Raw genomic sequence first — 24440 nt, 5'->3', positions numbered from 1 at the left:
GCGGGATCCGAGTCTGTTTCCATCTAGTCAGGGGCGTAGATACGAGGTAAGAAGATAGAAATTATAGTGCACGACCAAGACTCCGTGAAGAGTGGTAAAGAGGCAGGATGAGCTGGCAACTAGCACATGCATATGCCGCACCAAACCCCGATTAGCTGACGTGTCAGGACCTCACAGGACCTCGAGGCCCGCTTGACTCGAGCCTGCATGGACGAACGCTCTAGCATCGTAATTGCAACTTTGACGACGCGATCTCAGTCTGCCGGTCTTATCGCCACTGGAGAAGTCCCTCATGATCGCTGAAACCTGGGGCCATGTGACCTAAGTTATCCTGGACAAAAGCGACAGATAATGTTACATGTGTAAGTGATCGCAGAATTTCGCCACTAACCCCATCGGCTACAAATCCTCGTGGACATGTATAGTAGAGCACCTAGCCACGCTTACCGCTCCTTTCTAGTCTTCATCTCTCCGAGGTCGGCTACACCTCTACCCAAAAGGGTAAACGGAGAGATAAGGTGGTGTCCCATACCCCACCCGACCAAGCGCGATTTAATCGGATCGATCCGATCCGATCGATCGGTGAGGGATGGATCCCCCGCCCGCGGGCCGGACGATGGCATTTCCGAGAGTCTCCTTGCCCTCAGGGCCTCGTCCAGCCGCCAGGGACTGCAAATATCTCTCTTCCAATCCTGGTAGCCTACACTTGCGCGTTGCAGCCTCAAGACCGTCCTTCTCATGAGGTTGACCGCTCGGTTGCCATCGCAGTTGGTCCCCAGAGCCCCCACCTTGGTCACGACACATACTTAGTGCACAAGATACGTGTAGCACTATGAGGAGTCCTGTGGACCCCCATCATGCAGATCATCCGCCCTCAGCCTATGAGGTCCGGGTCTTTTTCCTGCGTGGGGTGAGATAGTCGGATCTGCAGCAAATACTCCGCATCTTTCAGATTAAGTGCATGATCTCTGAGCCAATCCGGAGAAGATGCTCGGAAGATGATTGCGAGATGAGCTTGGTCGCGTTCTCCGTTTGGTGCCAGCACACAAGACAGCGTCTCTGATCATGTCCAGATCGATTCTACCCCCATTCTTCGGCCCCGCTCGGAATTAGTAGCTGCGATTGTTCGACGGGAATCAAGACAAGACAGACGGAGGGACCTGATCACTACCTACTGATCGGGATCTATAAAGCCATCACCAAAGAACACCCGAGTCGTCAATTTCATACCTGCAGACCAACGAAACACCTCATTCTCATACTCCTTCCTTTTTCCTCGTCTCCTGCAATCTTTATCAGTCGATTTCGAACGCAACCGTAATCATGGGCCAGTGGCAAATGCGCCGCAATGTCCCCTCAGACGATGACTGGCGGGCATACGAGAAGCGGCTGGCCGAAAAGGAAGCCGAGTTCAAGGGCCCGGGCACAATGCCGGACCATGTCAAATGGAAGGACGACGAATGGGCGCGCTGGCTTGCGATCGAGAAGAAGCTCAAAGATATGACGGCCGCGCTGCCCAAGGAGCGCAAGGCTATGCTGACTGCGGAGACTACGGCGGTGATCAACGAGAGTTACCAACCTTCGGAGGGCAAGGAGAAGCCTTCTCCGGAGGCCGTTCAGCAGGTCGCCGAAATGCTCACGGACTATGTCATTGCCTTCAAGCGCATGCCCGAGGAGTTCAAGCTGTTCGACGATGATGAGCAGGAAAGAATCATGCAAAACAACTCCGAGGAGCTGCGGCGATGGCCGGCGCCGCTATTCACGAACTACTCGGAGGAGGACGATCGGTGGGAGATTTTTTGCAGCGGCTGTACCTGGAGCACCTGCGGAACATCGGCTACTACGGAGAGTGGCTGAACTATCATTTCGCCGACCTCTATTACTTGACCCTGCACCCGGTACGAGGCTAAAGGCAGAATGCCGATTCTCCCTCCCCTGCTCAATCCCACTGTTCTGCTTGTTTCCATGATTACTAACTCGGTCTGACCTCAGAAAACCTTCTCCAAAGGCCTTACCTACCTTATCGACACGGACACCGAGCGTCTGATCGCCCTGCACGACTTGTGGGAGAATCTGAGTCCCTGGCTCAAAAAGCCGTCGAATATATGCGAGTGGAGGAGAAAGTACAAGCTCGATCCAGGGGATGAGAAGGAAGACCCCACCGGCAAGAGCGCCTGCGACCAGATGGAGTCATACAGTTTCGACTTCAAGACCGACCGGCCACTGTTGGAGGGCAAGGAGAAACAGACCCAGAGAAAGATGCTCTACTGGTTCTCGCAACAGAAATGGTACAATAAGCCTCAGATAATCTGGGAAAGGCTGGACATCCAAAAGGCGATCTTCGAGGCCAAGGGCTCCTCCAAGCTCGTCACTGTGGTGGCCACGGAGGTGTACCGGAAAATGGCCGAGAGGCAGGCCAAGATCAACAAGAACTACCAAAGCCTGCAGCTCAATGGTCGCCAGGCGCTGGCCATGGACCTGGACAAGATTGATTGAACAGAGGCCCTACTTTTTAAGCTTGGAGCTTGGATCATGTACCTGCACGCCAATCATTTACATACAAAAGCAATATCCGTCGGACGTCCCTTTAATTCCTTTCCAGAGACTGGGTAGCCGTAGTGCATTCAGCGCATTCAGTATTAATGCTGTCCGACAAATACGCGCTCCCAATTGACTTTGCACTGGTGTTTGTGTTGGCCAAAGCCGCGACCCTAAGCTTCGGCGCAGCGATCGCCTCCCGCTTCCGGGCAGTGTATACTTTGAATACAGGATATTGTCTTTCGATGCCCGACGGGGTTTGGTTGACAAGACCTCCCGGGTTAATGACGGGATTCGCACAGAGCCCACATAGATCCCGAGGCTCATTCCCGTTCGACTCCACCCTGTTATCCCGTCTGTCAGATTTGCTAGGTAGAGTACGTCACTAGCTATTTCTACGTAGCGGGGATGGGCTGTGTGATTCATAAACCCCCCGCTCTAGATGTCCGACAATAGGGCCGATGTCACGCTAGATAGACAGGAGTCTTGCTTCAACAGCATGCTGGGATGAGAGCTTATCACCTGGTGGGCAAATAGCTTGTACGTAGATTTGAAATTGATGCCCATTGCCATGAAAGATACATCTCTTCCCGCTAACGACCTTGCCATCTGTATAGCTCTCATGAAAACTGGGTATTAAAAAATTGCAACCAGCAATTACTTTTCTTTAGTCTAAGAGGGGTATATTCTAAAATCCAGTATGCAATGCATCGCAAGAAAACTCGAAAGAAAGAAGATGAATGGACAACCCGTCCAACACGGAAACCTGAACTCTCACTCCGACCACCAAGACCTTCACAAGATCCCCACAACCGAGGACTAATCTACCCACCGAACACCCTCCCCTCCGACCAAACCCTTAACCTCCCGCCCCAGTACCAAAAGCACACCGGCACCGGCACCAACACCACACACACCGCCCCAAGTACCGTCGTCGCCTCTGCCACCCCCAACCCGTGCAGCATCTGACTCGCGAACAGCGGAAACGAAGCCGCAAACACACTGCGCATGGCGCCATTGACCCCCAGCGCACTGTTCGCCATCGCCGTGTAGCAGTCCACAATATAGCTAAACCCTTGGATGAACAGTAGGTACATCCCGCACCCGATGAAGAGATTGGAGCAGACGGAACTCGCCCAGTAGATGGCCGGGCTGGCCGTCCAGGCGTACCAGAACATGCCCACAGGAATGAAGATCGCGCCGAGCATCATCGGCGGTAAGCGGGATTCCGGGATGAATTTGCCGGTGGACGGGTCGTGGCAGTGGTGTCGGAAGTAGAGGGCGTTGTAGAGGATCATCGCGAGGGCGCCGAGGGCGACGCCGACGTTGATCCCCAGTAACGGGAGGGTGTTGAGCCCCGTGCGCCAGCCGCGGAGGTCGCCGTAGGTGTAGGGGTAGGATTGGTAGAAGAGGTAGAGGATGCCGTAGAGGATGGATTGATAGAGGGTCAGAAGGAAGAGAATGGGTTGGGTGGAGATTAGCCCTGCGTCGTGTTAGTGAGGGTTGTGCTGTTGTAGAGGTAAACGGGAACCTACAGAAAGGTCGGATGAGATAGAGTCTCGCGACCTGCGCGAGGGTCAAGCTCTCCTTCTCCGCGGAGACATCCAGTGGTTTGTCGATGCTGGGGCTTTCAAGGTCTTTTTTTTCGGCTGCTGCTGCTGCTGCTCTATCAAGGACGATCGGGGGATATGTCTCTGGGAACAGCAGCACAGCAATGAGCGACAGGCCCAGCCCGCAGATGATAATCACCCACATCGTCCACCGCCAGTGCAGCGAGGAAGCCACGATGAAGCCCCCGAATACGGGGCCGAACGTCGGGCCCGAGAACATCAGTCCGACCGCGATCGCCATTGCGGTGCCCCGCTGCGCCGTGGCAAAGCAGTCGCTGACGACTCCCCCCATCACCGCCACGGGAGAGATTCCGAACAATCCGGCGAAAAAGCGCCCGAGGAGGATGGTGGTGATGTTGTTGCCCAAGGCGGGCATCAGCTCGAAGAGCGAGGAGACGGTGACTCCGATGATCAGCGGCCATTTGCGGCCGAACTTCTCGGACAAAGGTCCGAAGGTGAGAAAGCCGAAGATGTAGCCCTAATTTGCGGTCAGTTTCCCCAACGCATCGATATATCATGGGAGCAGAACCATACCACGAGGAATAATGTTGTCGTGAGGATAGCGACTTCTTGGTCGATGTTGAATTCTCGCATAATCTCTTTTTGCCCCGGACTCAAGATACTGCTGGCCGCCGTACCCAAGATGTTCATGAGGCCGAGGATGATGATCGTCCGGACCTTCTTGGCCATGGCCCAGTTTTGAGGGTGTTCAGGGTCGACATGATCAGACTTCCCCAAAGAGGTGTCGAATCCATCTTTGCCCTCTTCGACTGCATCAATTGCCGTGGGAGAACTCATTTGACGCCGGTGAGATGTATAGGTGCATTCACTGCACGTGACCTGCAACTCTCCACAAAAGAAAATGCAGATCCAATCGACCTGAATGCATGAACCTGATTGGTATATGGAATATCCCTGCTAGACCCAAGTCACAATGCAGATCACTGGCATTTAATTTGTCCTACACCGACAGCACGCTTGCATATACCACTTAGAACAGGTCTCGATCCATCCCTGTTAATTGAGACATTGAGGACGTATATATTCTTGACCACCAGCATTTCTACTCCAATTCTACTTTCAAAATTGCCTGACTCAATTGTTGCCCGTGAGGGGGAGTTACAATCCTGTGAGGGGAAGAGAGAAAATTTTTCCATGGCGGGCTTGGACCGTGGAGGCTCGGTCTGCTTTATTCAGCATGAAGAAAACCGGAAGTGGGGCGGCAATGAGGGGGAGAACCGACAACGTGGGTTTTGATGGGGGGGATTTGAGTGTGCGTTGTGCCATCCGCTTGGGTCAGGACAAAAGCCGCGAGGGGGGCGAAAGGGGAACGAAGGGGAAAAATCGGCAACCCGATCAAATCCCGAGATAGAGCCACGCCAAGCCTCGTGGCGGAGATGTATCGGCGATCCATCGGTCATGTCAACCATGCGGTTGTCCAATGTATACATAGCTTGAGAGGTTATTGTGTACCTTTTTCTGAGTCAAGAGGAGAATTGGGTTTGCGGAGTGGAATGGCAGCTGCAGATCATCCGATTGTGAGAGTGTGAGTGGATCCGGTCCTGTCGTTATGCATTTGGGAGATTGGGTGCAATGCGCTGCCCTAGGGAGCATTGACTTCGACTGTGCTGCAAAGCATAATCATGTGGAGAACTCCCGTATAGGCATAGGGTGCAACAGAGACTAAATTTTATGTCGCGGATAGATCCGTCGATCAGACATGGTATAGTAGTGGCATCTAAAGTTATCATGAAATGTTTTGCCAGGCCTTGGTTTACTTACCCTCGATTGGGATAGTCACCAGTCTGGGTCCACAGAAAAAGGACTGCTTTCGAAGTCAGCTGTGATGCATGGAAGAATGCAGATTCTCTCTGTGACATCAACAGACAGAGACAAGGACGACTTGCTTTCACGAGAATTGCCGTCAAACAACTCATCGTCCTTTCAAACCAAATGAAGAGCTCACTCAGTCCACCAACAATTGAAAGAATCTCCATCTAGTCTGGTTAACTGAAAGACAATTTCAATCCACCATGTCCCCATGCACAAAGCCACGGCACCTATAAGAGTCATGATGATTGCTTTCCAAAAGATAGAGCAGAATCACCAGCAGGCTGGCCACAACTGCCGACAAACATCGCTCAACACAGCACATCAGGTCAACCACAAAACACATAACCAAGCACCATGGACTCGACGGCGCCACGCCGCAGTGAGCCCTACACCCACGTCTGGCTAGCATCCACCGAAGCCAAGACATCCTACATCCTGGACGATTTGCACATCCCCCACGTCATCTGGGGCGACTCCGTCTTCGGCTACCTGGGCCTGCAGCTAACAATCACCAGTGCGGACTACGTCATCGAAGACGAGTTCTTCGCCGTCGCCGTAGAAGCCCTGTCCACCCTACCCGAAGGACTGGACTTCTGCTGTCAAGCACCGGACCCTAACGACGCCACCAGCACACGCACCGCACCCCCCTGCCCCTGGCACCCGCACCCGCGACCAAAGGGCACCCTCATCCCAGACGCGCACTTCATCGTCAACGACAAACACCACCTGCACCTGTACCGCAAGTCCCGACTCCTGTGGTGGATCCCGCGCCTGCAGGAACGCGGCGGCGACGACGGGGACTCCCTGTATATGTGCACCTGCGACTCGCTCCTGCCCACGCCGCGCGCCACCGCGCACCGGGGCGGACCGGGACGCGGGCCCGCCGACCTGGCCTCCACGTACCACCCGGTATACATGCTGAAGCCGCACGTCTACGCGGCGGCGCTGGTGTTCCTGGTGGTCCGCAACGTCGGGCATGAGATCGAGGCGCACTGGGACAACGAGCTGGACAAGATGGCCGCGGCGATGGCCGCGTGCCCGCCGTGCCAGCAGCCGAATGTCCCGTGTGTCTTCTTGCAGTTCCTGAGGCGCAGGGAGGATTCATATGTCTCCTTGACTGTCTTCGCGGCTTTGTGGCGGCGGTTGCAGGAGAGGATGCCCCCAGCGGAGGGGGAGCCTGCCAAGAATTATAGGCGGCGGCGCCGGTGGTTGGAGAAGTGGAGGCCGTGAGCTGCCCTGTTGATCGGGGGTTTTTGACCTTGGTTGTAGAACCAAGAACTGGTTTCTTGTTCGCATAGCCGTTTATTACCTAGCAATCTAACTCATCTAGCCAGGTCTATGATGTAGATCTGGTGTTTCGATTATGGTTTCTTCCTCTCCGTCTTTCCTTTCTCTCGTAGGTCTCATGTTGTGATAAAATTTAGAAACAAAAGAAACCCTTTTCAGGAGTGAATCGCTAAACACAGGATTGAGCCATTATCCTACAATCACCTAGAAATTATTAGGTTATCCTCAGTAACACAGAACCTTTAATATCCTGCCAACGCTCCTCTCCTACATACCAAGTAGACCTACGCACTCAGCCTTAAGAGGGGCCCGGACTGCACGGAACACGTGCTAATCAAAACAACACCCTCAATACCGTTCCATACACCTCTTGTAATCCCGATACAACCCATACCGGAGCATCCAAACAAACCTGTATCAGAGCGAGCATAGTGGAGCCCTAGAACCGCACGTCCCGCGCCCATTGGCCCAGGAATGTCGGTGCCTACGCGGTCGGCCGGGCAAGCACCAATGACAAGCTGCCACCCAGCCCTGTAAGGCTGAGGGAGGGGTGAATTCCGTCGGTCGTCCTCTTCCAAGGTTTCTTGTCGAGGGTAAAGATGCCCCTTAAGTGGTATTTTGTATTTCACTTGCGTGAGGGAAAGGCTGAGGTTGGAGGACGGTCACGTCATATGTGCGGGCTCGGTTTAGCAGACTCTCCGAAGTAAAATCCCATCCTGCACTCTCGCCCTCACAGCAAGCAGTACGTTTGGATTCACATTTGTTGCTTTTATAATATAGTCATCATGCAGTGTATATCAATACTATTTATGTCCAGAAAAGGTAAACCACATCGACAAATCGCTTTCCCAACTCAGCCCTTGTACCCAAGAAACCTACCGCTAGCGAACACAAAATGCCAGCGTAAGGATTGCATACCTAGATAGAAGTCACAAGTCAGCTACAACCACGTCCACCGCTCAATCACTCACAAATGTAGAAAGGAGACTCACATAGCAACCAACGCCACCCCATGCACAACACTATATCTCCCCCCACGCAGCACCCCGTTCACCAGCAGCACCGAAAAGAACAGCACCACCACCTCAAACACATCAAACACCAAACTCATCGGCTTGGCCAACGCCCACCCCAATAGCACGAGCGCCGGCATCCCGAACAACCCCACATGCACCACGCTCTGCACGACCGCACACACCGCGCCATCGACATCCTGGCTCGCCGCACTGCCGCGAATCATCGACACGCCGGTGGCGCCCGTGGTCGCGAGCGGGACAAGCGTAGCGGCCACCAGGGTCTTGCTGAGGTGGAGTCGTGCCGCCGTTATGACCAGGGTGTCGGCGAGGAACTTGGAGCAAATGATTGTAGCCACGGTCGCGAGTGTCAGTATCAGGAGGGCTTTCGCTTTGCCCGATACGGTGCGTGGCAGTTCGTGGGCGGTGTCGGCTTCCCCATGCGCACCATCCGGGTTTTCCGTACGCGGTTGCTGCGGAAAGAGATGCCGGTGCGTTCCGAGCTGGAAATACAGGTATCCCGCGTACACGCACAGCAACACCGCGGATACGCCCCGCGAGAAGGCCACGGTGCGGTCACCGAGTTCGTAGGGGAAGCTTGTGGCCAGCACGGAGGGGAGCACGAGGACCGTGGAGATTGCGAGCATGAGGGAGGAGAGGGTGTTGGTGATCGGCTGGTTGAAGTAGAGGATGTCGGTGCGGTAGGAGGCGGCGATCATGCTACATCCCAGGATCTGGTTCGGGAGGTACGGTTAGGAACAGAATGTAAGAGCGTGTTGTCGGTGGTTGAGGGAGACGGTGCTTACGAGCAGGATCTCAGACAGGATGGCCCCGATGGCCAGGCTTTGCGCCACGTAGATCTCGCGGCTGGCAACGGCCCAGGCTCCTAACTGCAATGGTATATTAGCTTATTCATCGGCGATGAACGCAGTAGTACAGGTGGACTCACGCTCAGCCCGACTGCTTTGCGGGGCACCGTGTTGATCAGTGCACCTGTCAGGTCGCTCGTATGGGTTGTCAGCTGTTGCGAGGAGTCGGAGATGATAGCCGACAGAGCGATGATGGCGAAAAGGTTATAGAGGAAGACGAGGACTGGGTTCCATTGAGAATATCCGGCCACAAGTGCCAGTGGGAGGAAGCATATCGGTAGGTAGGCCCCAGATCGGACGGCCGTTGGCAGTTGGCGACGAGCTGCTTGGGGGTTGTGAGTAAGGGGGCGGCCGGGATCGGATTTCGAGGGCGACTGGGAGTGATTCTTAAGCAATGGGTCGAATTCGTCTCCGAAGGAGGGCTGAGTGTCATTCGAAGAGGCCATGGCGTTTGCTGCAGCGGCAGCCGATGGATTCGAAGCAGGTTTAGGAAGAAGAAGAGAAGAAGAGGTATCTTCGTCGATTAATGTCCGATCGAAGCTGGTTTACATAAGTTACCCTAAGCTCGAACCAAAACCCTGGTGACAATACGGGCTGTCACGGAACGGTAATTCGGGCGGGGATACTATTTTTGTCCAGGGCTGAATTAACCGTCGGTAAGGCGAACTGCCGTCACTGCCTGCCCTCCTCCGGATATCCGGCTGTTTGTTACGGCCTTGACTTGGCAGGCTCTGCAAGACATCTTCCGTTGATTCTCCCATGTCTTCTCCCATGTTGCACTTCATACCGTCGAGCGCATGGGCAGTCTTGCATAATCAGCGACTTCTGCTACTATGGCACCGGAGACGGTGAGAAGTAGGGTGGGTGAAGGCAAGCAGGATGCAACTCAAGACCGGAGGTCCGATAAAGCAACGGTGCTCAATCAATCCAATCGATGAGAGTTGTCCACAGCCCTACTGCCTAGCGTCTTGGCAAGAGATTATCGGTGTCGGTCTTTCTCCAGTTCTCCCGCTTCTAATCAGACCAAGGGGGGAAGTCATTCTTGTCCCACTGGGCTGCATCATCATCATCACCATCATTCTCTCTTCATCCCTCCTCCAAGGTTTCCTCTCACTGTGCATCGCTCACCGACCCCGACCCGCTCAAGCCGTCCCCGATCCATCCCTCTCTACAAGCTTAGACCCAGTTTAATCCCATCACCTTGACGTCCTTGTCCTTTCCTCCCCGGATACCCCGTTTCCGCCCGGTCGATTCCCCTCGCGCGACGGTCGGCTTCTCCTGCCCGAATCGCTCTTCCACCCCCACCATCCGCCGAACCACTCCTCGAAGCCCCCAAATAGATGGAAGACATTTCCTCAACCTCGATAGCAAACACCTTCCGAAATCTCGCAAAACGATACCACACCCACAAACAAATAGAGACCGCAAGCCAGGTGGAGGCGGTGGTGGACCAAGTCCTGCAGCAGGATCCGGATGACCCGAGTGCGGCCCTCGTGCGCTTCGGAGCCCTAGTCCTCACCTTCCTAGAGCAAGGGCAGTGGAGCGCGGCCGTAGACGTGGGCAATGTGGTCGTAGACACCCGAAAGGCGCTGTTGGGACCGGACAACTCGGCCACTCTGACCGCCATGCATAATCTCGTATCCGCCTACTGCGGACAGGGCCGATGGAGCGAGGCCATCGAGCTGGGGCGGCGCGTGGTCGAGGCCCGCCAGGCGGTGCTGGGCATGGACAGTCCGCAGACCATGGCGTCCATGTCCAACCTGGCGTCGGCGTATCGCAACAAGGGCCACCTGCGACAGGCCGAGGCGCTGGAGAAGCAACTCCTCGACTTGAAGACGAAAACCCTGGGACCCGATCACCCGTCCACGATGACCTCCATGAGCAACCTCGCGACCACGTACACGTATATGGGCCGGTACGACGACGCCGCCCGCCTCGAGCAGAGCGTCATCGAGCGTAGCGCGCGCGTGCTCGGCGCCCGCCACGGGTCCACCCTGACCTACAAGTCCAACCTGTCGGTCACCTTCCGGGAGCAGGGGCGGTTGGAAGACGCCGAGAAGCTGGAATCCGAAGTTCTGGACGCGAGGGTCACGAGTTTAGGGGTGCAGCACCCGCTGTGTCTCACGTCGATGGCGAACCTGGCGGCCATCTATCGGGATCTGGGCCGGTTTGAGGAGGCAGAGCAGCTGGAGGCGCAGGTGGTGGAGAGGAGCCAGGATGGGCTGGGCGGCGATCATCCGCAGACGTTCATGGCCATGGTCAACCTGGCGACCACCTGGCGGCTGCAGGGACGACTGGACGAGGCGGCCAGCCTTGGGGCGCGGGCCGTCGCCGCTATGAAGCAGCAGCTGGGCGATCTGCATCCCCTCTGTCTGACGGCCATGGCGGAGTTGGGGTTGACCTTCCAGAGTCAGGGGCGCACGCGGGAGGCGGAGGCACTCACGGCGCAGGCGTTGCGGGGCATGCAGAAGGCGCTTGGGGACAGCCATCCCCATTGTCTGACCACCGTTGCCAATCTAGGGGTGATCTATCAGTCGCAGGGCCGGTGGAAGGAGGCCGAGGCCCTGGCGGAGCGGGCGGCGCGCGGCCGCGAGAAAGTCCTTGGCAAATCCCATCCGCTTACCCTGGCGTCCATGCAGGATCTTGTCCGGGTATGTCAGGTGCTAGCTGCAGATAGGACGATGGACACGCGCGTGAGGGTTCCGGGTTGAGGGACATGAGAATTGCTGGCGTTATCCTGCGTTATCTGATGAGACATGATTCAATATTGGGGGTGAGCTTAGTTAGCGATTGATCTGAGTAGTTACTGCGTTAAAGAAGACAGCAACTGAAGTCACCAAGCTTGGGAATATTCCAATGCAATAGCAGTGAGGCATTATGATACGAGATTATGGGTGAAATAAGAAGAAAAGTCCGCGTTGAAGCAGGAACGTGGCTGAGGGCCACTTGTTGGGCTGCACTGCCTCCTTGCCAAGACTCGATGCTGCACTAGTGTTGAGACATATGCGGGGGTGACCACATGCCAGTTGATTCTACACTCAATGACTACGTTTTCAAGGACGTGGGTTGATGGTGGATTCTGACCACAGCGGGCTACCTGAAAGGAAGTAGCCAAGGCCACCGAGGTGGGTAGTGAGCGGCAGCCAGGCGAGAATCGCTAACACACCCCCTAGCTTGGCCCGCGTCTCAAACATAAAGCAAAAGTACGTCCATAGAATTGCTACAAGAGAAAAAAAGTATCGAGAACTATAGCGGTGAGAAGTGGTAATATAGATGGGGAGAGCCTAACTTATATAACGCCTAGGAAATTCACCTACACCCCGGCTATGAAGAAGATATTTAGAACTAGAGGGACTAAGCTTTTAGTAGTAAAGAAAGGTATATCTTAAGTTTTAGGATTTTTAAGATAGAAGGGGAATAAGATAGATAATAGTTAGTAGAAATTTAAAACTGGCGGAGAAAGATGTATAAGGTTTTATATTTTATATATTTCCTAGAGACGGCTACGACGGTCAGCTGTTAGGCTACTGAAGATAATCTGAGAGACTGAAAAAAGTATACCTAGAAATATAATTAAAAGTAGTGCTTTATATGTAGTTTATATAATAATTCTTACTGTAAAGTATAAGACGTGTACTTCTGGAAACTGTAGTACCTTGTGAAATGTATTAGATGTATCGTAGTAGGGCGCGCAGCAGATTAATAGATTGTATCTGCTGGACAGAATGTTGTTATATCTCTGCAGTATTAAAAAATAGCCCTGGGGTGTTATAGTATCGATTTTCCACGGATTACTCTTCCGAGTCGAAAGATCCGAGGCATCAGGATATGCAGGCTCTGTTAGAAAGGCAAGGCTCAGCGTCTGAATAATCTAAAGTCTCATCTCTTATCGATTGAGCAATATGTAAGGAACCAAGGAAGATATGAGAAGTATCTTATTCTGAGGATCTTGGATTGCCCGCTGTCTTTCTTCTCATTCTATGCAGGCGACGCGTAGTGATGCAACAGACAAGAAGATAAGCTCGGAGGATTTGGAGACTTAGCGGGATACCCGGCCCCCATTACTATCTGCAGAAACCAACTCCGCAGGCCCGGGAATACAACTTGGTAACTACTCCTAGAAAAGATAGTCCCGCACGAAACGCCTTTCTTGAGCGCGGGGATGCCCATAAAACCCGAGCTTGGCTCGCAAACTACGCCCAGTTTGGGTCTCGGACTCGGCAGTTGCGGTTGCGTGATCTCACATGAGTCAGTACAGTCAAAAGTTAGCACGGCGAGTACATATCTGGTACTTGGTCAAGATAATCAAGTGGAACCAGTTGACTAGATAAGACGGTCTGCAGATATGTGCGACACTTAGACAGCTTGTATTACTACGAGGCCAGAAAATGAAAATCAACGACACGATGAGGAAGCTGAAAAAGATGATCAAGTCGACAAATCAACGATACATCTCCTTCAGGAGTCTACAAAATGTGCTCATCAGCAACCACTTCTGGGTTCGGCTCAGCTACAGGCTGCAGCGTCTCTTCGACCGGCTCTTGCCCATTCTGAGCCTTCTTGTTCCTCTTTTTTGTCTTCCGACTTCTGCGCATGCCCCAAGCACTCCAATCGTTTTCTTCCAGAGGCGGCATTGCGACTGAAGCTTCTGGTTCAGGTTCTTGTACTGGCTGTAGTGCTGGTTGGAGTTCCCACAACGAAGGTTCAGTTTCAGGTTTGATCTCCGAATCCATGAGCGGTTGTGACTCCAGCTCAGATAGAGCCTCCGGCTCTGGCGCAGGCTCTGGCGCAGGCTCTGGCATAGGACCGTCGTCTACCTCGACCTCAAGCTCCGCTTCTGGGACAGGTTCAAGCTCGGGTACAGGCAGGAACTCAGACTCTGGTTCCGGCTCAGTCACTGGCGCCGGCTCATCCAGTCCAGCAATGAATTGACTGGCCTCCTCTCTCTCCCTCTCGAAAATGCCGAGCGTCTCATCGATGATGAAGCGGTCAAAGCTCGCCTGCTTCCCAATGCCATAATCCCGGATAATATGTCGTAGAGACACTTCCTCATTCATAAACGCGAGCTCCAAACGCCCCCGAACAAACCCTTCAAGCCAAGCACGGATCGGTTTCTCCTCGCCAAGAATATCATATACCTCGCTTGTCACTCTTAAGATATCCTCCGGAGGCAGCCGATCGGCAAATATCTCCAAGAAGTACCTGGCCAGCTCCTGTAGCTCGAAAATCTCGTACCGCACCGCCGCAGCGTAGCTGTGCATTGCGCGTAAAAACTCCTCATTGTTGCGGGCGCGTAGGATGCTGGACGCCTCGGCAGCAGTCTCGATGGATGGAAACGGGCTGTAAAGCGTCTCATATTTACCTGTGGAGAGGTAGTGGATGAAGCTATGGGCGGCTCGGGGTTCGATGGCCAGCTCCAAATGAAAAGTTTCGCCCCCAGTCCAGCCTGACCAATCGTTATATGTCCTGGGTCTTCGGTAGACGTCGGATGGATTGCACTCGAGTCGAGCGTAAGGACGCAGGTAGTATTGAAGAATGGTGTAGTATTCGTTCTTTACTTTGAGTGTGATCGGGGCGGTCTGGTAGGGACTGTTGCTGTTAGAGCCATCTTGCATGGAAGAGGAAATCACGAGAACAACAGAAGAGAATATCAATACCGGAAAGAGAAAAGGTAGGAGTAATGAGGGTGATAAGGAAATATGAAGCATGGGCCATCAAGGCATAGAGTCCAATCTCATCGGGCTTACCTCTCATCTCGCTGAGGATATTCTGACAGTACTGGAATGCTGAGGGCCTCGTCTGTCTCGTTGTCTTGGAGAGGTGGTTGCTCCGGCTCACACTCCGGCTCACACTTCGGCTCCAGCTTCGGCTGCCGGTTACTTTCCATCTTCTTGCGGTGCATCCCGTTTCTCTTGACCATTCTCTTTGTCAGTTGGCGTCAGTCCAATGGTGTAGATGAGAAGGCGGTTGATGAAGAAGAAGCGGTTCTGTGTCGGTTTAATAGCCTACCCGAGGGAGGTCAGACTGAATGGATGAGGAAAGTACAGTACACAGAGACCCCCAGAATCCAGTGACACGTCACTCTCTAGCCCTGCAAACAAGGCCGCGAATGTTATGCGTATCCGTGGAACACACCGGGCGGCTGGTGTGCGCTGGCAGCAAACGGCGTGGTGTTCCAAACTGCTGGGACGAGGCAGCCAGTGGCTGTTAAGCGGGGTAGGAACCTGACCCTGGCTTACCTCCACTTCCATGATCGACTACTTTACGCCTTGCCAAGAACTTCACTTAGTTGATCACAGGGCAGTTGTTTCGGGAAAAGAAGAAGATTATGTAACTATTATTGGATACTTTGCAAATTTCGGGTGCTTCACCATCGAGTCATTCTCCCCGTTTGAGGACAGCCTATAGAGCTTGTCAACTAGATCAGAAGTCTGTTAGCTTTGTGTACTGTGAAATCTCGATAGTTTGTATAGTATCATCAGGGTGAGGGCTCAGTCAGAGAACTTATACTCATGGTAAGAGAAGAATAAGACCCGAAAACGCCCATCTGAAGCTCTGAAGCCGTGAACTGTTCTCAACCGAACAAGAACCCCTCTAATTCTAAGCTGATCTACGCGCGGGTCCGGGCTCGAGCTCGGCCCACGAACCCTAACTCTCATCTAACCTTACTGCCTAGTCTTAGCTATGGTCAAAATGTTCTATTCGATGTGACTACTGTGAACGGCACTGTTATGGCGATATAGAATTTTTTTTCACAACAACATAACCCAATCTACATTTCTTGTCACAGAATTTCTAATGCCTGCATACCTCAAACTTCAGCTGTCGACGTGTCAGCTGCCGGAATGAGGGGAAACGGGCATCAGGCGTACTTGATTGGACCCCATTCGGAGAGTCAACCGCGCTAATGCAAGAGCTTCTCAGAGACAGTTCGCAGTAGATTGCGCGTGTCGGAGCAATGAGCGGGGGTGGCAGGGCAGAGTGCTAGCAATCTAGTGAATGTGGTGGGTTTGCCTGGAAGCCCTTTGCCAGAGTCGGGAAGGTTCCCTCGAATGCCGCCCAACGCCCGCTAGAGCTGCATCTGTATAGATCTCACTTTGGCAACTGCTATTTTATTTCGTAATCATTCAGCCAGCATCATCGGACACTGAAAATACATGCCTCTTCACTGCCTTGGCAGCGGTCTTGGGCACTGCAGCGGCGGCAGTAAAGGCAACGCAGGCCAGGAAGATGTGAATTCCATCCCCGTAGCTCTACCTGTATCCCGATACCGCTCGCGCTCTCGACTAACACATCCGCAACAGGCGAGACCTTCTAGACTTCGCGATCTAAAAGCCACCTCCAAATTGTCCGGAGGGTTAAACACGCTACAGGATGCTTCTGCACGAGGCCACTTGGCTGCTAAGCTACCAGAATCAGCTTAGCAGGAGTCCGGGTCGACGTTCGCTTCCAGAGGGTGTTCCAGCAAGGAACCAAACAAGTTTCGTCAAACCGAGGCCACGAAGTGTGCCCGCCTGCCCAGTACACACAGAGATTTGGCTAGCGCTCAAATGAAATGTAAAACTGTCGATTGGGCGCGTCACGCCCCCAGTGATTCAGCACGTAATGGGCTACGGAATGAGGCTTACCGGAAATTTCAAGAAGAGGATCCCAATGGCATGGAGTGACATATGTACTCAGCATTGTTGGGCTTCGGCTATGACCCATAGAATATCGCATGATGTGTGCTTCGGGCTTTGCGCAGCAGGGCTACTAAATCCACGCGCAGAGATTGTACGCCCCCGTCCCGGAATGCAATGACTTGTAGGTAGTATCGTCAGTTTATTTCAGTCGCTGGAATTGGGACGAGAGTATACTCTAGCTGGACGACATGTATACCTAGTAGAGTGTATGAACCTTGATTTTCCATTTGAATAGTTTCATGCCGCCAAACTACCAACTTGACAAGCAGAAGTGGGGTTCAGATCAATCATGCTTTATCAGAGCTCAAGAGAGCAAATCTTAACTGAGGCGCCAGTTCTTGGTACAGTAACCTATGGATAAAAATAGCCTTTTATTTTCTCAATCTATCATAGTATGGGGCGGGAGAACCGGGGGAAGTGGTCACGAGTCATGTCAGCCTTGCCCTAAATGCGAGAAGCACTAGTGAGACGGGTGGATGCTGTAGCCGCCTTACGGTGCTACTTTGTACGTACTGCACGCATGGCCACGTCAGCATTGTGACCTGCTCTTACGATGCCCATTTTGTTCCCAAAAAGTGTCATGTCACTGTAAATCTGACCGCGAACCCTTTCCTTCACTTTCAGTGCATCTCTACACATAAGCTTTCCACACCAGATATGGACAACTTCGATCCAAACAATACCTTTCTCGAAGGAAATACGCATTATTGAAGGTCGCAGCGAGATGATAACCCCCATGGCGAGAGAGACTTCTGCGAACTGGTATACTATACATCTAAGCGCGCACCAATAGGTCACACCTTCTCATACAGAAGACGGCGCGTACTCTTTGGCCTCTCTCTACATAAAAATGCCTACCTCTTCTTTCATTTGGTCTCACTTTCAACTCCAATATCTTGCTCACACTTTCGTATCTGCTTCTTATCTTGCTTGTCCGTTCTTCTGTTTGATTTTTTTAGTCTCGAGATGGACAAAGTGTGGTTCACCCTCCGTCAAACCGACTACCCGGCTCCCCCGGAGGAAGCCCTACTCTCCGGCCACCGCTTCCCGGGTAGCATCACCACGTCCAACCCTGAAACTGCACCTGAAACTGCACCCTCGATTACCCTAGGCCATATTATCCCCTCCCTCGACCACCTCGCTAACCCTTTAAACGGCCACAGCCTACTTCTCTTCCTAATCCGTATGTCAGTCTACTATACTATTGCCGCCAACTTCGTCTGGCAGACCGCCGCCCACGCCGACAGATCTACTTTACTCAAGCTGGGGGCGCCCATCGCCAGCGTTGTAACTGGGGGCGCTACTCCGGGGCTGAAACTCAATCTCGCATTTAAGCAAACCGTGAACAGGCATGAAGAGTACCAGTGCCTCGATACGTATATCGTAACTCCAACGAGAGGGCGGTACCTCTGTTGCCAAAAGGCTAGAGCTCCCTCAGGTGGGACCTCCTGCATCGGGGGCGAAGCTGCATAGTCCAGTTGCACCAGGGATTGGAAGGCCTGCATACACAGCTATCCGCTGTTCTTGCGTACTTAGTTTTCTTTGTGTTTTTTCTTATTATGATTGTGTGTTCTGAGAATATACCAATCTGGGTTTGATTCTTGGCAGAAGGTACTAATTCATCTATGATTCTACTCCCAGGGCTTCGTAGTAAACGGAGGCCGTCTTCTGCCGAAGTCGTTTCCCCTTCCAGATCATCAGCCCAACCGACACATTAATCAGCAATGCAATCAGGCCCACTTCCACGAAGCACCACTAGAGGCCGCTGGCCTGAATCCACGGGAAGATCGCAAAGGTCATTCCACATCCGATGATGTTGCGAATCAGAATCATGCCGGTTGTGGCTTCCGCGGCCAACAGTGGGTAGCTCTCCGATACATATCCCAGCGTCACTTGGGCCAAGAGAGGCATCGCGGCGCCAATCAGCCCAGGAAAAGAAGACTGCCTTTGGTTGAAGATCTCGACTATGTGAATGTGACCTATGTGCCCCCATTTATATATGCCTGGCAGTGGACTTGCAGAATGCTAGCGGGATAACTTGGAATCCATTTACACTTTCACGTATCAAGAAGCGGGGGAATTCCGGCAAGTGGACGATCCAATCAGATGGTTTACCGCTAGCGGCCCCCAGATACCCCAGTAGGATCACTCTCGCGTATACTCAGTCAGGTCGTGTACGATTGTCAGTGGAGATTTGATTATTAATTTCAGATCTGCCGGCTTTATGTTCGTTCTCTGAGTTCATTTGCTAATGAACCTCAGATGATACCTGGATAGGAAGCGGTACAAGAGAGACGGAAGGCGGTGGATCGATGACAGGGGCAAAAACGACAATCGTATCGCACCGAACCGAGTAAGTGGCTCCAAGCTACCCTGCACACTCGGCCGGTGTTATATCTTGTGGACACCATTTGCAATAAGCCTGACCTCCACCCTTTCACCTTTTCCCCAAACACCGCTGCCCCGTTAGCCAAACGCAAGGGATGGGACTTAAGTCACAAAAACCGAAGTTCCGTACTAAGACGGGATGTTTGAGATGTACGGCCGCCCCTCCTGTATTAGCGATACCGGATCGTTACAGCTTATGGATCACGTGACCCAGGCCGACAGCAGGCGAAGAAGTGCAATGCTCAGAAGCCCCAGTGCAGTTCATGTGCCAAAGCCGACGTACCATGCATCTGGCCTGACGTCCAAGTCCTGGAGAGCAGAGATCGCCGCCGTCGAGACGCTCAGTTTCCAAGTGCAGTGACCCAGAACCCGCCGGGTGGACTTGACGGGGCTTTTGCGGCCAGGGATCAGCCAGAAGCAAATATTCTGCACCAGGCCATCGGCGTCTTCTTGCCTCTACTGGATCTACCTACCGCACACTCTGAGTATGGCAAGGTACGAAACTATATTGTCGGGATTGCATGCCATAATATTGGCGTGATGACAGCACTCCTGACTTGTGGTGTTCTTTTCATGTCGACTCAGGATGCGCTGTTCAGCGCAAGAGCACTTCCGTATTACAGCCAGTCTATTGTCCATCTTCAGGAGAACCTGAAGCTTGTCCAGCTGGGTAGTGCTTTGGATGAAGCGACATTGGATTTACTTGCTGTCAATGTGATATTGCTTTGTTTAGCAGGGGTACGTGAAAAGAATATTACTATTTTCTTGGTCAGATGAACTCATATTTCTTCCGACCAAAGTCATGGGGCAAAGCAGTATCGGCTGATCACAGATGCCATATTCTGGGAGCCTGTCGCATCTTCCAGTTCCGCATGAAGCACTTGAGCAAATCGATCTGCCGATCCCGAAATAGTCTTCTCTTCCAGCGTATCCTATGCGAACCATCATCCATCAAGTCTGCTTAACGCAGATGACTTTGCCTGCACTGGATGGATCTGACCTGAATCTTATCGAAGAGACTCTATGGCCTAGTATCCAACTGGAGCTTGGGTCTCGGATTTCTAGCAACGATTCATGGTCGACATTGGAGAGTCCCATTCTGGGACTTCCCTGGCAATTATATAAGCTGGCGTTCGATGTGAACAACCCTAAAAATGGCAGTGACCCTGAGCTGATCACTTTGCTGCTACATAACTGTGAAGTCTGGAAGCAAGGACTGGGATATATGGCGCTGGGCAGCCAAACAGTTCTGAGAGGCAAACTGCATCTTTTGGCTTTAGCAGTCCTCCTATCTTCGCGGCTCTCTGTAATTCTGCGGGCTTTTCTAATGCCCCACGTGTGCGAATATTACGTGCACAAGGAGAAATGGCCTCGTGCCCGGACTCAGTATAAGGGCTAGAGTTTGGAATAATGGGATGAACAAGTGCCTTTCGCGAGACCAAGAGTGTCAATGTATTGTCTTAAGGTGTTGCTGCTAATCTGCCTGAGTAGGCCGGGGGGTGCCGCGTTCTCAGCCGGCAGCAGTCTGGTCACCGCGCTCACATCCCGTGGCCGGATTACGCAGGAACGCCGATAAGAACCATCCTTTTTAAGTAACTAAACCGTCAGTGACTATCTAAACTTCCTCCTTTCTGTTCAGTACTCTTACAAAACCTTAAGGTCAAGGAGGGGCAAGGGTGCTAAGCAGCTAGCAGTCGGTCCGTCTGCCACAACTCGTCGAGAGATTCGCCACTTCCCTTAAACGAGGTGGAGGGGTTGGCCACAGGGACAGACAGCATCGTAAACGTAGACTGACACAAAGTCATAAACGACATAGTGAATGTGCGAGATGTTGAGTCTATCGCAGGGTGCAGTGCTCAAAGGCATAGCACCCCCAGCAAAATAATATTCAAACCTCCGGACGTGGATGAAAATTCAATACGAAGGAACCTTACTTCTTCTGGGCAGATACCAAGGCAATCTGAACCAGCCAAGTCGACCGAAAAGAACGACGCGATCACTGAGCAACAGGAAAACCTTTCGATTAGAGGCTAGTTTAGCACATATGTCTCCGAATGATTCTCGGAAACCCGATGTACTTTCACGCAGGCACTGCCAGAGTCCGCTATCTTGGGCTTTGTGTACTCATGTGGGGGCTTGGTAGTGTATTCAAGAGCAAAACGGGGGTGGGTGGAGGCTTTGCTTTTCACACTCCGCACTAGTCTTGTACATTTACCGAATGCGATTGCTTGGAAACTGAGACTTTTTTTTCAAACTGACGCTCGGAGGTTAACAATGCTAAGCCTTAGGGTAATTATAAGTGGTTTTGTGAGCAGGGGGTGCCAAGGGTTGGTTGGTGGCCAGATCTTTGAGTGATTGATTATAGTCGTAGCATTAGTCACATTCTTCATAACTGATAGTTCTGAGGTAAGATAGCCCTAGCCTACATAACAGATGGCTTTTGGGGCATCTCCGTCTACATTAAGATAGGAAAAGGAAAACAAACGGAAAACAAAGGAGAGTACTGAAGTAGCATCCAACGGGAGGATGGATCACTCCACCCTCACCTCCACCTCCATCACCTTCTGGATCTGCAGCTGGCCCTCGTAGCCTGCGACCTCCCCGTGCTCCCCCATCCGGCCCGTGGGCGGCGAGGAAGCCACTGCTGCGCTATGAGACGCCGCCGCGGGCCCGGGCCCATGATGTCCATGTCCATGTCGCCCTCCGCTCTCGCCGCTTCGCCTGCCGCCGTTGCTCTCCAGCGAACTGGTGTTCCCACCGCTGTGCTCGATCGCGGTCGTCCTCATAACCGCGTTATTAAGGCTACCTGAGAGGAATAGCAATATGCGCGGCGGGCGGTGAGCGGCCCCGGCTGTCGGAGGCCTCGGGACCGCCGACAAAATTACCACTGTCAAAGCAACGTTTCTATCTCAGAATTATATTATCTATTAGGCTAAGATAGAAGCTAACTCAACACAGTTCTGCTTCGTAACAGCAGATACTATCGGATTCGATCCACACGAGCACGAACCCCTCCAAAAGTCCATGGGAATGGTTGCAACCGTTTACAGGTTGCCCTGACCGGCGCTGGAGGCAGGGCCGGTGCCAGCAGCGGTGGGGGTAGGGAGAGTCTCGTCCTTGAAGGCGTTGAGGGCACTAGTAGAGGTGCCAGTGAGGTCACCGCCGTTGGAGTTGGCGACGCAGGAGCGGCCGATGTAGGAGGAGCAGGTGGAGGACGCGCTGTCGGAGGAGAAGAGGACACCCTCGAAGGAGCTGGACTCGAGGACGGTGTCCACATCCTCAAAGTAGTTACCCTCGGCAAGAACGTAGCCGCCGGAGCCGATCTCGAAGGCGTGGCCAGAGTTGTCGTTCCAGTAGTTGTTGTAAATGTGGAGGTAGGTGTTGTCCTGGACCTTAGGGGCACGACCGCTGGTCTTGTACAAATAGTTACCGGAGAAGGTCACCTTATCGCTGGAACCATCGAGATAGACATTCCAATAGTGGTGGGAATCGCACGTTGCGGAATAGTCGGATTCACCATCGATGTAGTTGTTGGTGATGGAGACGCGGTTGTCGGCGGAGGTACCGAGGACGTAGTGCTGACGACCAATGCGAGCAGTCTACCACAATAAGGTTAGGTGGGAAAGTCAGATCAAGAGATTAGATATAAGATAAGATAAACTTACGGTAACGTGATCAATCCAGACAAGGTCCGCGTCGTCAAGGGTGATGGCATCACCACCCCAGACGTACTTGGGGTTGATGTCCGTGACAGCGATGTTCTGGATGATAATGTTGGAGACGCCGCTGACCATGCGGAGACCCTTGCCCTTGATGACACCAGAGGTGCCCTCGCCGATCAGGGACTTGTTGGATCCAACGGTGATACCGAGAGAGCCAGCGTTGTCGTAGGTCACAGAGACAGAGGGAGCGGAGGACTCGTAGTTCGTGCACCAGTCATCCTTGTTGATGGCCACCTGGCAGCCTGAGGCAGTTCCCCATGGAGCACATCCCGTGGCAGTAGTGGTTCCCTCAGTGTCAGTGAAGTCAAAAGTCTTGCTCAAAACGATGACACGAGCCTCATCATCACCGAGGTATGAGACCAGCTCATCGGTGGTGGACGGGTAGACGGGAGTGGCAGAACCACCGCCGGTAGCGGAGGCGGCGAAGCCGACGGGGGTGCCCGAAACGCCGACAGCAACAGCCCGCTGGGCGAGAGCCGCAACGACGGTGAGAACAGCAGCGTACTTCATCCTGGAAGTTGGGTCTGGTGTGTAAAAAAGAATGACTGAATTGAACAAAAGAAAGCAGGGAATAGAGAGGAAAGAACGACAGAGAGTGTGTGAGTTGTGAGCCAGAAAGGAAAGGATGTGACTTGTGCTGACGGCTGGATGCTTATATAGCTTCTGATGATGCCCTAAGCCATCCCCTTCTCCTTGATCTCTTCTCATGAGACCATGATGACTATGTCTCGGGCACGCTTGGCAAGCCTCACGGAGTCAACGGATGAAGCGGAGGAGCAAGGTAAGGTCCACGACGAGTGGGGAAGCTGATACTGGGAGAATCGTTCTGTGGGTGGGTCCGAGCGAGAAGACTCAGAGAGGAATAAACAATTTAGAGTGCTCCGTAGTCCGCTGAGCACCTTAACATCGAGTCCAAGGTTATGGGTCCAGAAGCCGGTAATGCCACTGTCGATCGGTGGGCGCTGGATTGCGATCGGCCGCGTAAAGGCAGGGAGCCCTGAAACACACCCACCGACAACGGCCAGTCACCGTGGGCGACGGCTCGGAGATACGGCCAAGAGCAGTAGTGGAGCCGCCGGTGCTTAATGTCTGATTCTGATCCCGTTTCGCATTGATGGCGGCTGCCGTGCGGGTTTCATAGCGCGAGCGCTATCTAACCGTGGACTGCTGGCGGGCACCCCAGCTTTTCCGTGGCAGGAGGCTGCATGACGTGGCCCGTAGCCAGACTGCTGCGAGACTAGACTCACTCTACAGATTTGGGTGAGACGGAAGCTGTCCGAGGAAGCGCAATCAAGGATTTAGTGATAGTCATTGAGTAATGGACTTCGAGTTAGGGCTTGCTGCCTGCCTGAGGTTCCCAGCGAACGACCCCATCAACCACGAGTAGTCAATCAACCATCCACAACAAATGATGAATGATTACAGATGATGATCCTCCTTAAGGTTAAATTTTCTCTCGACGACTCTAAGCCTTATCCGGTAAAGTTCTTAGAGGGGA

The 24440-nt window shown here is 53.0% G+C and overlaps 8 protein-coding genes across 8 annotated transcripts; 4 read left to right on the top strand and 4 right to left on the bottom strand.

Moving 5' to 3' along the window:
- Positions 1-892: 892 nt before the first annotated feature.
- On the top strand, positions 893-2348 carry BO72DRAFT_451999 (uncharacterized protein). The gene is made up of 2 exons (XM_040945630.1): positions 893-1898; positions 1993-2348. Exon 1 carries the CDS (start codon positions 1324-1326, stop codon positions 1855-1857), a length of 534 nt encoding a protein of 177 aa, XP_040797172.1. The 5' UTR covers positions 893-1323; the 3' UTR covers positions 1858-1898; positions 1993-2348.
- An 855-nt stretch (positions 2349-3203) lies between these two features.
- BO72DRAFT_519207 (putative MFS transporter) lies at positions 3204-5143 on the bottom strand. Its single transcript, XM_040949686.1, has 3 exons — positions 4683-5143; positions 4074-4626; positions 3204-4021 (listed from the first exon to the last, which is right to left on the bottom strand). Exons 1-3 carry the CDS (start codon positions 4944-4946, stop codon positions 3363-3365), a joined length of 1476 nt encoding a protein of 491 aa, XP_040797171.1. The 5' UTR covers positions 4947-5143; the 3' UTR covers positions 3204-3362.
- Positions 5144-6240: 1097 nt separating this feature from the next.
- On the top strand, positions 6241-7382 carry BO72DRAFT_248614 (uncharacterized protein). The gene has a single exon (XM_040940002.1). It carries the CDS (start codon positions 6336-6338, stop codon positions 7209-7211), a length of 876 nt encoding a protein of 291 aa, XP_040797170.1. The 5' UTR covers positions 6241-6335; the 3' UTR covers positions 7212-7382.
- Positions 7383-8050: 668 nt separating this feature from the next.
- Positions 8051-9655, bottom strand: BO72DRAFT_451997 (uncharacterized protein). The gene is made up of 4 exons (XM_040945629.1): positions 9231-9655; positions 9088-9171; positions 8261-9015; positions 8051-8186 (listed from the first exon to the last, which is right to left on the bottom strand). Exons 1-4 carry the CDS (start codon positions 9594-9596, stop codon positions 8150-8152), a joined length of 1242 nt encoding a protein of 413 aa, XP_040797169.1. The 5' UTR covers positions 9597-9655; the 3' UTR covers positions 8051-8149.
- Positions 9656-10490: 835 nt separating this feature from the next.
- On the top strand, positions 10491-12493 carry BO72DRAFT_462332 (kinesin light chain 3; the record flags this gene model as incomplete). Its single annotated transcript, XM_040946557.1, has 3 exons — positions 10491-11801; positions 12324-12353; positions 12455-12493. 3 exons carry the CDS (start codon positions 10491-10493, stop codon positions 12491-12493), a joined length of 1380 nt encoding a protein of 459 aa, XP_040797168.1.
- A 991-nt stretch (positions 12494-13484) lies between these two features.
- Positions 13485-15135, bottom strand: BO72DRAFT_451995 (uncharacterized protein). The gene is made up of 2 exons (XM_040945628.1): positions 14898-15135; positions 13485-14739 (listed from the first exon to the last, which is right to left on the bottom strand). Exons 1-2 carry the CDS (start codon positions 15068-15070, stop codon positions 13617-13619), a joined length of 1296 nt encoding a protein of 431 aa, XP_040797167.1. The 5' UTR covers positions 15071-15135; the 3' UTR covers positions 13485-13616.
- Positions 15136-17439: 2304 nt separating this feature from the next.
- Positions 17440-18437, top strand: BO72DRAFT_451992 (uncharacterized protein). Its single transcript, XM_040945627.1, has one exon. It carries the CDS (start codon positions 17799-17801, stop codon positions 18303-18305), a length of 507 nt encoding a protein of 168 aa, XP_040797166.1. The 5' UTR covers positions 17440-17798; the 3' UTR covers positions 18306-18437.
- Positions 18438-22264: 3827 nt separating this feature from the next.
- On the bottom strand, positions 22265-23452 carry BO72DRAFT_471847 (polysaccharide lyase family 1 protein; the record flags this gene model as incomplete). The annotated part of the gene is made up of 2 exons (XM_040947110.1): positions 22265-22819; positions 22886-23452. The coding sequence occupies 2 exons, from the start codon at positions 23450-23452 to the stop codon at positions 22265-22267; spliced, it is 1122 nt and encodes a 373-aa protein (XP_040797165.1).
- Between the last annotated feature and the right edge of the window lie 988 nt (positions 23453-24440).

This window comes from Aspergillus fijiensis (genome assembly GCF_003184825.1).
Source record: "Aspergillus fijiensis CBS 313.89 unplaced genomic scaffold BO72scaffold_63, whole genome shotgun sequence".
Taxonomy (NCBI): Eukaryota; Fungi; Ascomycota; class Eurotiomycetes; order Eurotiales; family Aspergillaceae; genus Aspergillus; species Aspergillus fijiensis.
The sequence above is the reverse complement of the archived record's forward strand: the minus strand, read 5'-3'. Positions and strand labels throughout refer to the sequence as shown.